General features: G+C 37.9%; 1 protein-coding gene and 1 long non-coding RNA gene across 4 annotated transcripts in view; one reads left to right on the plus strand and one right to left on the minus strand.

Annotated features, from left to right (window-relative positions):
* Positions 1 to 959: 959 nt before the first annotated feature.
* Positions 960 to 4,187, plus strand: LOC135079030 (uncharacterized). The gene is made up of 3 exons (XR_010258703.1): positions 960 to 1,192; positions 1,435 to 2,866; positions 3,243 to 4,187. It is a non-coding gene; the product is annotated as an uncharacterized LOC135079030 (long non-coding RNA).
* LOC135079014 (non-structural maintenance of chromosomes element 3 homolog) overlaps positions 4,177 to 12,901 on the minus strand; it is a 32,933-nt gene continuing 24,208 nt past the window's right edge. For 2 of the 3 annotated variants that reach the window (XM_063973641.1, XM_063973642.1), the window contains exons 2-6: positions 6,501 to 6,748; positions 5,947 to 6,118; positions 5,497 to 5,609; positions 4,698 to 4,793; positions 4,177 to 4,311 (exon numbers count right to left, since the gene is read on the minus strand). In XM_063973641.1, the coding sequence (XP_063829711.1) occupies positions 4,246 to 4,311; positions 4,698 to 4,793; positions 5,497 to 5,609; positions 5,947 to 6,118; positions 6,501 to 6,716 (663 nt within the window). In that variant the 5' untranslated portion in view covers positions 6,717 to 6,748 and the 3' untranslated portion in view covers positions 4,177 to 4,245. Of the gene's footprint in view, positions 4,312 to 4,697; positions 4,794 to 5,496; positions 5,610 to 5,946; positions 6,119 to 6,500; positions 6,749 to 7,824; positions 7,933 to 12,901 lie in introns of those variants that run through there. The other variant, XM_063973640.1, reaches the window with a different exon arrangement.

Raw genomic sequence — 12,901 nt, forward strand, 5'->3', positions numbered from 1 at the left:
ACAAAGTGCACATTATAATCGCAAACCAGTCGAAAAGTGGTCGAAAGGCCTTTTTTTGTATGGAGTTTTGACGGATTCGATCAAAAAGTGCACTTTGTCTAGACCTGCAAATGTTAAGCTGGCTTTAAACAATCTGCAATGAACGTTACTTCGCTCTTTTTTGAAATCTTTATAATTGGCCAAGGGCGAGTGTCACGTCACTGGCTGACTCGCACATCAATGCAATGGTTCCGTACAAACTTGTAGATTTCATAAAAGGTTTTCGAGCAAAAAACGGCAAAAAATCACGTTTGATGTTGGAAAACCCCGCATAATGTTTATTTTTATAGTGTTAATTGTATTTGATAATAGTAATGGCAACAGAAAATGTGTGTACTTCTGTGAAAATTTCAAAATTCATGAGATAGTTGTTTACACAGACGGCCGGACGCGACGGTGGAATTCATAGTAATAGAATCCCGTTTTTACGCTTTGAGTACGGAACCCCAAAAAATTTAGGTCTGTCATCCTAATTTTCGCTGTTATTCAATCATTACTTCAACCAACCGGACAAAGTTAACTGCGCACCTAGCGACCGTGACGTCACATCGACTTGACCAGACTTGACGCTATATTATACGCACGGGCAAACACGGAGAGGGGCGCGGTTGAGTGCGAGGGAGTCGCATTCCAGCATTTCCAGCGAGGTTCGCAGTTAACTTGACCGGATTGTATAGGTAGGTAAAGCCTGGTCCGTGAGCACGTAGAATTTTGTCCAATGACCCCAAGCTACCCATCCTTATCGCTGTGCGTAATTATGTTTCTGTCGCGCTCGCACACTGACTGCGGGCGCCCGTCACACAGTTGCGACAGCAATATAATTACGCGCGAGCGATAAGGATGGGTAGCTTGGGGTCATTGGACAAAATTCTACGTGCTCACGGACCAGGCTTTAGTTACGTAGGTAATAGTAGTTGTGGTAGTAGGTGCTCGGTATTCCCCGTGCGTGATAAAAACTGGCAACTCGCCTCGCTGATCATCTGCATCTGCGATCGTGTAGAGGGGCCGTAATAATATGTTTGTTTTATCATCGATAACGTTGATAAGCAGTAGATAGGTACCTAAGTGAAAAAAAACTTCAGAGCAGTTGATCTGATAACTTCACCGTCTGCAGCCAACAATGAAGTTTCAATAACCACTATCGGGTTTCAAAGTAAGTAACCAAACTTTTTAAACTTTTAACACTAACTACCTTAAAAACTTGAATGTAACCTTATCCCTCTACATTTTTTTTCATGATGTATCGTATCGTTAAGCATCTTTCTTGATGACCTACTAATCATCAACTGCAACGTTGAAGAACTTAAGTAGATAAAAAATATAGAAATTGGATTAGTTGTGTTTCTATTGCGACTAATTTGATTAAATATTTATTGTTATTTCTTTTTGTTTTAGGTAGAATCATACAGTCCGCGTTTAATCGATGTGCCTCCTATTTCTTCAAATGCACCTAATGACAGCTGCACATAAAAATGTATGATTTTCGCAATCCAGTATTATTTGAACATCTGTTAAACCAGGCGGGTTTAATAGAAGATTTTTATAGATCGATACAGCAAGGTAACATAGGGGAAGCTGTTGTGATTGCAATAAAATCACTTAGGATAAATAACATTCCTATCATTAAAAAAGAACCGAAATCAGCGAACTTTTCGCATAGGGCATGTCATGTTGGAGACCAGGCCCTCAATAATAAAAACTACAGGAATGCTTTTGAAATGTATAACTGTGCAATCAGATGTGCGCCTGAGGGTTCTGAGGCAATGTTGGACGCGTACTTTGGTAGATCCAGACTGTTATTCGCTATCGGAACCTGCCCTTCAGAATGTATAGCTGATATAGACACATGTCTTTCTTGGAAAAACCTCGCATACGAACAAAGGCTACAAAAAATGAAAGCAGACAGCCTTAAAAAAATTAAAACCATCGACCCTCGCTCAAGGAATGCCTTTGTTGATAATTTCTTTAACATTAAAAACAAACACCCGCTTGTGCCAAGCGTCAGCGCCGACGTCGATTTCGTCATTGAAAGCGGACAGTCAAAAGTAGTTGCTCGGCAGAACATCCCGCCGGGAACATTAGTTGCACTAGAGGCAGCTTACGTTGCAATTTTACGAGACCTAAATAAAAACAGATCATGTTACTATTGTCATCATATTTCATTAAATCTAATTCCGTGTCACAGTTGTACAGGAATATTATTCTGCAGCCCAGAATGCAGGAAGCTTTGCTGGGAAGAGTTTCACAATGTCCAATGTCATATAATTTCACTATTCGAGGATGATAAACTAACTGGATCATCACTACCCACCGTAGCAGCTATAAAATTTAAAAATTCATGTTCCTGGGACGAATTTATAGCAATTTCTCATAATTTGGGTTTGAAAAAGATGGAAAACAGTATGATAAACGTAGTTTATGATGTAAACAACAAGGCGTCGATTTTGAAATTCAACAATGAAAATAATATGTTCGTTTTTGGAGATACTTTCAATGCACTTAATGTCATTGCCGTTATAATATTCCATTTAGAAGAAGTACTACCATCATTCTTTCCTCGTGAGAAAGACGAAGCTATCCGTGCAATGGGCAGAGTATTACTGCACATACATAAATCTACCAGACACGCAATACATATTGGGAATACGGCTAAAGCAGCAATGGATGAGAAGAGTATTCTTCTGGAAAATCATGGCTTATTTTCGTTTACGAGTAAATTGAAACACTCTTGTGATCCAAATCTTTACGTATCAGGACTAAACAATAAAGCTGCACTTATATCATTGAGACCAATAAAAATGGGAGAAGAGTTAACAATATCATACATGTAAGTAACCTTTCTAATAAGTATTACCTAGTTACTAGCGACCCGCCCCGGCTTCGCACGGCTGCAATGGAATTTCTAGGCTTTCGCTTCTATGGCATGACGTACATAAACCTTCCTCTTGAATCACTATCTATTAAAAAAAACCGCGTCAGAATCCGTTGCGTAGTTTTAAAGATCTAAGCATACATAGGGACAGACAGCGGAAAGCAACTTTGTTCCTACTATGTAGTGATTATTCTACTGTGATATTTTTTTGCAATAATTGCAAACAACACAACATTTACCGCGGCGTTAGAATGCAACACCTTTTTGAGACGCATAATCCTCCTACGTTAAAAAATATTTTCTCTCTAAGTAATCTGTTTATTTTTTTCAGCGGCCACTGGTATGATCACATAATAACAAACCGATCCTTGCACATGTGGATGAATAATAAAAAAATCTGCCGATGCAAAGTCTGTGTTAATAACTGGGATCACCGAATGGTCGGCCTACCTAAAGCCAAAATGACCGCTCAACAAAAATCATCGTTCGACAAGTGGATGTATTTGTTTACCGCTTCTCATATAAGCCCGGTGAACTTCGTTACTATGTATAAAGAAACTTTTCGCTGTATCGGGGAATTACACGACCTACCGAACACCCAAGAACATAGACAAATCTATAACGAAATGAGAGGTTTGATTGAATCTTTAAAGTACCAAGCTACAAAAAGTTGCACGATTTAAATTAAATTACAAAATAATGTTTGTGACAGTGTTTTTAAGATTCTGCGCTCCGTGCCGCGCGCTCATGGCCGGTAATGAAAAAAGAAGAATTTATTTTATGTTGTCACTTTGACACTTCACTGCGATTTGCTCTTTTGATTTTGTTCGGATTGATAAATTATTTCTTTTATGTTTTTTGTAATTGTCTATTGTAAATATTATATTTGTTTATTCAAAGCCGCTTATAATTCAATATACATCTACCTCCGATAAATTAATGTGAGGAGACGTTAGATTCGTCTCCCACAAGTGTTTTTGACATGCTTTTTTTAGTTTGTTAAGTCTTTTTGTATAAAATACTAGCTGACCCGGCGAACTTCGTACCGCCTTAGCGTAGAGATTTTCTTAATATTTTTTTCCGTAAGAACCATCCTTGGACTTCCACAAACATTTAAAAAAAAGAATTATCGAAATCGGTTCAGCCGTTCACACGTGATGCCGTGACAACGCGAAACGGGTTTCATTTATATATATATAGATTGTATCTGTTAATCAGACTGATTATACAATGTAATACATATTTTTGAATTAAATTAAATAAAGTTTTAAATGGATTTTGTTTATATTAATAATTATTTTGTAATTATGAGAATTAAATAATTAAATCGTTTGCTAAGACACTTCTTCAGTAGCCTCCTTGTATTGCTCGCACCAATAGTCCGGGCTCTTATCGAAAGCCTGAAACAGAAGAGAAGATACATCTTAAAAATAATTTCCTGTGGACTAGTTTAATTTCTGGTAAGCACCTGGGCCCCGATTACGCTAAAAATTTTCATTTTTAACGTGCCCGGACGTCAGCTGTTTTTACAAATCCGTATCGCAGAATCGAAGAAATTAAAAAGACGACGAAGACGAAAAATAAAAAAGGAGACGTTAAAAATTAGCGTCGGGTTAAAAATTATTATTAATCGGGGCACTGTAGTCGACATCAAAAAGCAGTCGCCAAATGTTCATTTTATGACATAACAAAATATTAAAACTTATTTAAACAAAGATTTAGCTTTTTGAGTTGAGTGCTCATTTTGCAAAGCGCACTCATGAGTCACTTCATAGTTCGAACTCACCTCAGCCATTTTGTTGAGAATAAAGAGTTTCGGCACTTCCTCCAGAGATCGCTGGCCCCATTCAAACACGTTTCTAGCTAGCTCCCCGTCACCAATCTAAAATAAAATAAACAACCTTAGGTTTTTTATTTTTATTTTTATTTTTTTTTATATTATCTGCAATCAGCCCAGCGGCTTTAATCAGATTTGATGTTGATTGTTAATTCGACTTTTGGGGAGTGCACGTCCAGTGATTGTAACCTTAGGATAAATAATTATTATTCACGGGATTGCTACCATGTACCTTAATTTCGAGTTTCCGATATTTCGGCACTGTTGCAAGAGCCATGGTCACGGAGTAACTGAGGAAACTGGCGGGTGAGATGTTACGGACAGAGATATCGGTCTACCCTCTTTCGCAGTCTTTTATTACAATTGATTGTTAGTGACCATGAAAGTTTAAAAATATATATATACTTAGGCTAGGTTGCACCATCTTACGTCAAAACTTCAAGTCTTTCAAATTACACAAAAAACACCGGTTATAGTTATAGTCACGGTTAAAAGAAGGTGGTGCAACTCAGCCTTGGGCCCGGTTTCCACCAATGTGGAGCGGAACGGAACAGAGCGGAGAAGTATTTTGAATCAGATTTAATTATTTAAAATTCTCGTCTCCGCTCTGCGCCGCCATCGCTGTCAAATTCTATAGAAAAATTCGTCCGCCCGACACATCTCCGCTTTGGTTAGTGGAAGCCGGGCCTTTGACACTTTACAAACTAAGCAAAAATTGTTCAGTGCTAAGTGCAAGTATCTTTCTCACCTTAGAATATATCAGGTACATCTGTTTCGTGAATGTATTCGTTAGTATCTTCCGGCCCGCGTGGTCATTCTCTTCCAGCAAGCCAGCCTCGGAGAGGAACTTCCACATGTCATCTGGAAAAAGTAATTCATTATTTTATTTCTTAGTGAGAAAATGCAACGAAAGAATAGAATTTTCAGAGGTGGAATTGTGTAAAGCAATTGTTATCATTTGACAGTTCATAACGTACGATTATTCTGTCAAACGCTTTGTTTAACTGACTTTATCGTACGTTATGAACTGTCAAATAATTATGATTGCTTTACACAATTCCACCTCTAATATAATGTATTTTTGTATTAATACAAACTGTACTATTTATGCCCAAGGTTTACACAGAGTGATCAATGGAGCAGTTTACTTTTGTAACAAGTTCTTTGACAATAAAGAATTAATAAAGTTAAATATTACCTTCTTTAACAGGCCCTCCGCTCATGTAGATGTGTGTCAGGGCTGCAACTAACAGCTTCCTCTGCAGAGGGTCATTGACGTTTGACTGCACCGAGTCACACTCTTCGGTAAGCACCACTATGTACTGGATGCCTGACTTCGCCTCAACTTGCACCAGTTTATATCCATATACCTGGATAAGTAAACTATTTTCAATTTTTCAAACGTAATTTAAAAAATAATTATATTAATTCATTGTGGATAAAGTGTTCACAGACAACAATAATAATGACTGATGCTGTGTTGACTTTTTGTGACGGTTACTTTACTAGTTTAATAATACTGGAACAATAGTTAGATAACCACTTAAATAAATGTAAACTGTAATTATAATTTACTTTTTACTGCCCAGTACTTTTTTCAACACAAATAGTAGGTATTTGTTGTAGATGTTTTTTCAGCATTATTGTTTACTATTTGTATCTAGAACAAATAAGACAGTTCTGAAAACAGTCAGTACTTTTGTTTTCATTACATCATGCACAAATTAATTATGAATATATGATAAACCTTACCCTTTTAAGAGTCTTGTTAGCTTCCACTATTACTGTGTTAACTTGGTTGGCCGGAGTCTGGCTAGTAGTGTTCAAGTGTTTGACTATTTCAGCCCGTTTGATGGGCACCTTGCTTCCTTCTCGGCAAACGATGAAACGGACGCATTCTTTGATGGCATCATCTAGGTTCGCGTCTGATTCTTCAGCTGTACTCCTGTTGCCGCGTCTTTGACTCATTTTGAGTAGGTATTGTTACGAGATAAAAAATGCTAAAAATTTAAATAAAGTTCCAATGTAGGAGTAGGTATAAATACTTATAATACGTAATTTAATGCAATGTTCTCTAACACAGTTTGAAAGTCTTAATATAAGAATATCAACAACATTAGATAAACAATACAATTTTCCAAGCAGAATGCATTGGAATTACCAAAGCAGCACAGGCGGTAACAGCCAGAGACATCCGAGGTCTAAACATAAGAATTATCTCGGATAGTGCTTCCGTACTGCAAGCACTACAAAGCAACACAATAACAACGGCCCTTATATTGGAATGCCATGAAGCGCTCCAAGACATTGCAACTGAAAATGGAGTTACCCTGCAATGGATCAAAGGGCACAGTAACTCTTTAGGCAACGACGCAGCGGATGAACTGGCAAAAAGAGGTTCGGACACAACAGTATTTGGCCCGGAACCAATACTGCCGATACCACAAGCACAGATCAGGAACTGGCTGCGTTCCAAAACAGAAGAAAAACACCACAAAGAATGGAAAAATAGCGAAGGATGCAGGCAAACAAAAGATGCGGTTCCGGACGTATCGAAAAAGTTCTCCCGCAGCCTCATCAGACTAAACAGGGACAGCATCCGCAAGGTCTTAAGTGTCATAACCGGACACTGTATGCTAAACAAGCACCTACACAACATAGGTGTCACAGACAGCCCACTGTGCAGGGGGTGCATGGAGGCAGAGGAAACACCGCAGCATGTGCTCATGGAGTGCAGTAGCGTGGAAGAACAACGGGCTCAATTTCTTCGATCACCGTCGTCGCTACAGGAAGCCTGCAGCAGCCTGGACGGGCTGCTCGCCTTCTGGGGGGATCTGGGGTGGTTGGAGTAGGAAGATAAACCACAAATCGCGCACAATGGCCCTATCATGAGGCTAAGTGCGGTATTCGATTGCCCTGCAAAACTAACTAACTAACTAACACAGTTTGAACAGTTTCGTCGTTTGTATAATATTATTCTGTCTAATGGCTTCAATGGTGCGAATTTAAAGCACACTGGTTTTGCCAATGTCGAGCGTTTAGAGAGACACGTTTGCTCGTATGTTTCAATATTTACCTATTTATTTAAAAAATACAATTTAAATCCGGCAACAAGAAGCAGCAACAAGATGAAAGTGACACTGACAGGCATAGAGTCTGACAGGCCCACACACAGATAAATGGATTAGAGTAGATGATACAGCAAGTTGATCGTCAAAGCGTGCCATTCCGATATGTCCAAATGGACATACATGGTCGAGTGATGTTCATGTAATCCGACTACAACAATCGGTCACGATGATTTTACGAGGACAGTAGTACGTACACGGTAGAAAGAAGAAATTATTTTTACGGATTGAGAAATGTAATTAACAGCACAAGTAACAAATAATTAATTAGAATAAAGTAGCATTGTTTTTAATACATATTATCCTGAGATGTACTCTTAAGAGTTAAAACTATGGTCCCTGTATGTGGTGCACTCGTACCGATCCCAAGGAACCGTACTTACTCATAACAATAAGACACACACTGATCCATGTATTCATGCACTTGACAAATTTATGTCTTGAAACGCTGGTAGGGTAAAAAAAATAACGAGATTTGACGATTTGTAAGAATTAATTTATTTTAAAAAGGTAAATAAAGATGTTTTTGGTTTTGTATTTAACAAATTATCAGTTTTATCGGAATTAATTAATTTTCGAATCGAGTCACACGATATCATTCGATGACTTTGCAAATGCAGTACGATGATACGATTACTTTTACGCTGCGGCAATCACTAAAATTCGCTAAAATGACACTAATGACGTTTAAAAAGTGGCACGCTCGGCTTCATACAATTTTTGACACATGCTGCATCTATCCATATCTGTGGGCCCACAGATATGGATTATATAGTTCCAAAATAGTGAACTGTCCTATCGATGACATTGACAGTGTGGCGCCACCGTCAATACCGGATCGCTGGTTCCGATTTTTGCCATGTTGGAAACCATATAGTTGAACGATGGTAGCGCCCCCCTGTCATTGAGTTTGGTGGGACAGTTCAGCTTGGGTCATCTATACATCTATATATCTATAGCGGCGACGATTGACAACTCTGAGGCTGCGGTCCGTAATGCGCTAAAAGCGTTTATTAAAGCGCAAATTGGTTTCTAGATCGTGCTTAAAAACGGCCTACCTCTTCGCCGAAGGCACTGTGTGTGCGCGCGCTAATAATGTCACAAGTGACTTTGTATGCCTCAAGAGATGCATTTGTGAGTGCTGTAAGCTATGGCTGTAAGCGCCTTTTAGTTTTAGGCGTGCTCAATGAGGATCATTTCGATTTTTAGCTGTGAATGCAGATTTATAGGGCTAAGAAATCCTTAATACACAGTGCAAAAATTTTTGTTCTACGACAAAAATTGACGAAGTTATGGCCAAATTACTAAAAAAGTTCACTGACCGCCCGGCGCGGGGACAATGACGTCATTATATCCGATCCGAACGCTGCCGGCGTACTGCGTGGATAGAAAATATTTTTTTCTAGCCAAATTATCAGTTTTAGAGAAAAACTTGTAATGACATTTATTCATCAGAATAAAGTAAGCTAACGATAGGTAATTTTTAAAAATGGAAATTGTGAAAAATAACGCAAAAAATCCATACGCTCATACGATTCAATGGCACGCAGAGACGCGATTGGGGTCTCCGCGGTGGTATATTTGGCGATTTATTCAAATAAAGTGTACATAAGTGTTGTTAGAGTCATATCTTCTTCCAAGTAAAATATAAAAATGTATAAGTATTAATTTATTTACTTCTAACAATAAGGTATAACTTCTAACAATATGACATTGCTATGAAAATCATTTCGATGTACACTTAATACTAGAGATGAAACGGATATCCGGTAACTATCCGGTAGGCCGGATATCCGGCCTAAATTTACTATCCGGCCGGATACCGGATAGTAACTCACTATCCGGCCGGATACCGGATATTAAAAAACTACGACAATTTCCTATTAATAAAATTAAATACATTAAATCTTTGGGGTAAATAAATAATATCAATAAAATGGCTTATAATAATGACGGCTTTTATTAAAAGTCCAAAAAGTTACAAAAAAGCCATATTAAGGCCTTTCAAAAAACTAATTTCTTTTTCTGGGCTATTATCTCTAATGACGAATACATAAATGGTAAATATCTGTTAATGTCAAAATATTGCCAAATAAATTTTCGCTATTCAATCACACACTCACGATGGCAACCAAAATCGCCCGAATTAATCTGCCCCCTAGACAAGTGGCAAAATCTGACATTCTACTCGGATGAATTCGATTTTCGAAAAGTGACTAGTGTAGTCTACTAATAGACCCACTGATCGCGTTCGAAACACCTGTGCGGCGCTAAACTCGTCACGACATGCAACGAGACAATGGGCCAACTATCCGGCCGCCGGATATCCGGCTATCCGGCCTAGATCCGGTATCCGGTATCCACAACTATCCGTTTCATCACTACTTAATACCTACCTGTTATTTAGTTTTTCTGAGTTAAACCTACGCACCTACCTATCTATTCGCCGTTCCCATGGGCGGGCCAGCTGCTGCAGGAAGGACAGCCGCTCCGTGCTGGAAATCTATTTAATCTTAGCCTAGAAGCTGGGTATGACTACCCCGCCCCTCTCCTCTCCCCAGGTCATAAACTGGGCATGACTTCCCCCTCGGCCAGAAGTTGGGTATGATTTACCCCCCCCCCGGCCCGAAACTGGTTATGACTTGACCCCTCCCCCCCCCCCCCCCCCCCTCTCCCCAAGCCAGAAGCTGGGTAAGGCTAGCCCCTTCCCCCAGTCCATAAGCATAAGCTAGGTATGACTCCCCCTCGGCCGGAAGCTGGGTATTACTTACCCCCCCCCCCCCAAGCCAGAAACTGGGTATGACTTGCCTCTCCCACTCCCACCAAGGCCAGAAGCTGGGTAAGGCTTGCCCCTCCCCCCAGGCTATAAGCTGGGTATGACTTATCCCCCCCCCCCCCCCCAGGCCAGAAACTGGGTATTAGCATCATATTAAGTATTATTATGTTCAATACAAACAATCATTAAGTTACACTCACCCCAACCGCGTCTCCGCATTGCATCGAATCCTATGAAAATGTGGTTTTTGGACATAGCAATACTTATTTTTCACAATTTTTATTTTTAAAAATTACTGGTCGATAGGTTACTTTATTTTGAAGAATAAATGTTATTAAAAGTTTTTTTCTAAAACTGATAGTTTAGCCGGAAAAAAATATTTTCCATCCCATTAGTACGCCGGCTGCGCTCGATTCGGATATAATGACGTCACGCGGCCTTGCGTACGTTGACTTTTAGCGGCAAAAACGGCCTATGTTTATTACTTAATATCTTCGTAAGTAATGGTCCGATTTGGATAATTCAAAAAGATATATCGTCAGTTGCAGGTTCACTTGGGGTAACTGACAAAATACGGTTTTTGAGTTAAATATACAGTTTTTCTTAGTTTTTTCTGCTCTTTCGAATGGTATACGTAAAAAAAATCTAGCTTTAAAAAAAATACAATTACACGGACATTTTCAGGTGTGAACTTTTCAGATTTCCTTCACAATTTTGGTGTAACTGACATTTTAATCATTTTACCAGGTTGAATTGGTGTATCTGTAATAATGTAAAAATTTTGCTACAAAACTTTGCAGTTACACTGATTTGCTAAGGTTTATAACATGAAATAAAATAGGAATTTAGAAAGTTTTAAGGCATATTACATTATTATTATACCAGTAGTATCAGTTAAAGAAGTTAAAGTTAGCTCAACAAAAAAAAATATTGAAATTGAGCAAACTATCCAGCCAACTAGGCGTCACTGCGCGTTGCTAACATTAACCTGTTGTTACTCTGTTACTTTTACTGTTGTAGTACTCATGACCTTAATTCAACATTGCTATAAAGAGGTGGGAAATTAAATCCATTTTGTTTTCAGTTTAAGTTGCCCCGTAGAGCTAAATACGGTATTGGTAAGTCAAAGCTTAAAAAAATATTCAAATTACTTAGTTTCACAGTAATACTTTAGTTATTTCAATATTTCTGTCTTAAAAAAATTAAATACACATATTTTCTTGATTTCCGTGGCTTTTTTAACATTTTTTAATTAATAAAATAAAAGTTGCTTCTAATAAAATTTAAAAAAAAATAAAGAAAACGACAAAATGTTATATTTTTCATGAATTCTCTTATTTTTTAATACTTTTACATAAATTATACAGCAACTAAGTAAACAAAACCCAGCAAATTCATCAAATTATTTCAAATTTGGCAGTACTTACACTAATTTGACCTATGTTTTTTCCAAAAGTTTGGTGTAAAATTAGTGTAACTGTCAAAAGTACAAAAATACATTGGTGTAACTGCAATTTATTTCCTTAACTAAGACATATTAGATAATTCTTTTTATTTAATCTAAAACCGCGTAGAATTCTAAGCATTTCTGTAAAAACAGATCTAAAAAAGGTTAAAAAGGAAAAAAGTTATGTCCAATTTAAGACGAAAAAAAACTTTAAACGGCTCTACTGAAAAACTGTATTTTGTCAGTTACCCCAAGTGAACCTGCAACTGACGATATCTTTCTTATGTCTTAAAGATTAACGTAGATACTAGTTTTATTGAATTTTCTACAACAGTACTGATCCTCATTAAATAGTGCTATCAACGCTTTCAGCGCATTACGGACCACAGCCAATGAGTCAACCTTTACAACCTTAGCGCTTCATTCCAGTGTTGTTCTTGATACGGCAATTGCCGTAATATACGGCATTCAGGCATCTTAGGCACCATAAATACGGTATACGGCAGCACTTTGATTACCGTATCAAAATATACGGCAATTGAGTAAAGTAGAGTTTTTCATGAGTTTTAGTAAACAAAAAATAAATATTTCGTCTAATGGAACGCAAAAACTTGTAAACCATAGATGAAGTAGAAGCGCCACGAAAAGAAACGCCAAAAATGCAACCTTATCTCCGAGATTTTAATGTCTAAAATCGTTATTTCCTCATTTTGGTAGATTCTTCACTTTTATTCGGGTAGGTTCTTGGACTAAATTATTGAAAACCTTAAAAAGTGAAGAATAAAATAAGTAAGTTTAAAAG

Source organism: Ostrinia nubilalis, chromosome 15, assembly GCF_963855985.1.
Source record: "Ostrinia nubilalis chromosome 15, ilOstNubi1.1, whole genome shotgun sequence".
Lineage (NCBI taxonomy): Eukaryota > Metazoa > Arthropoda > Insecta > Lepidoptera > Crambidae > Ostrinia > Ostrinia nubilalis.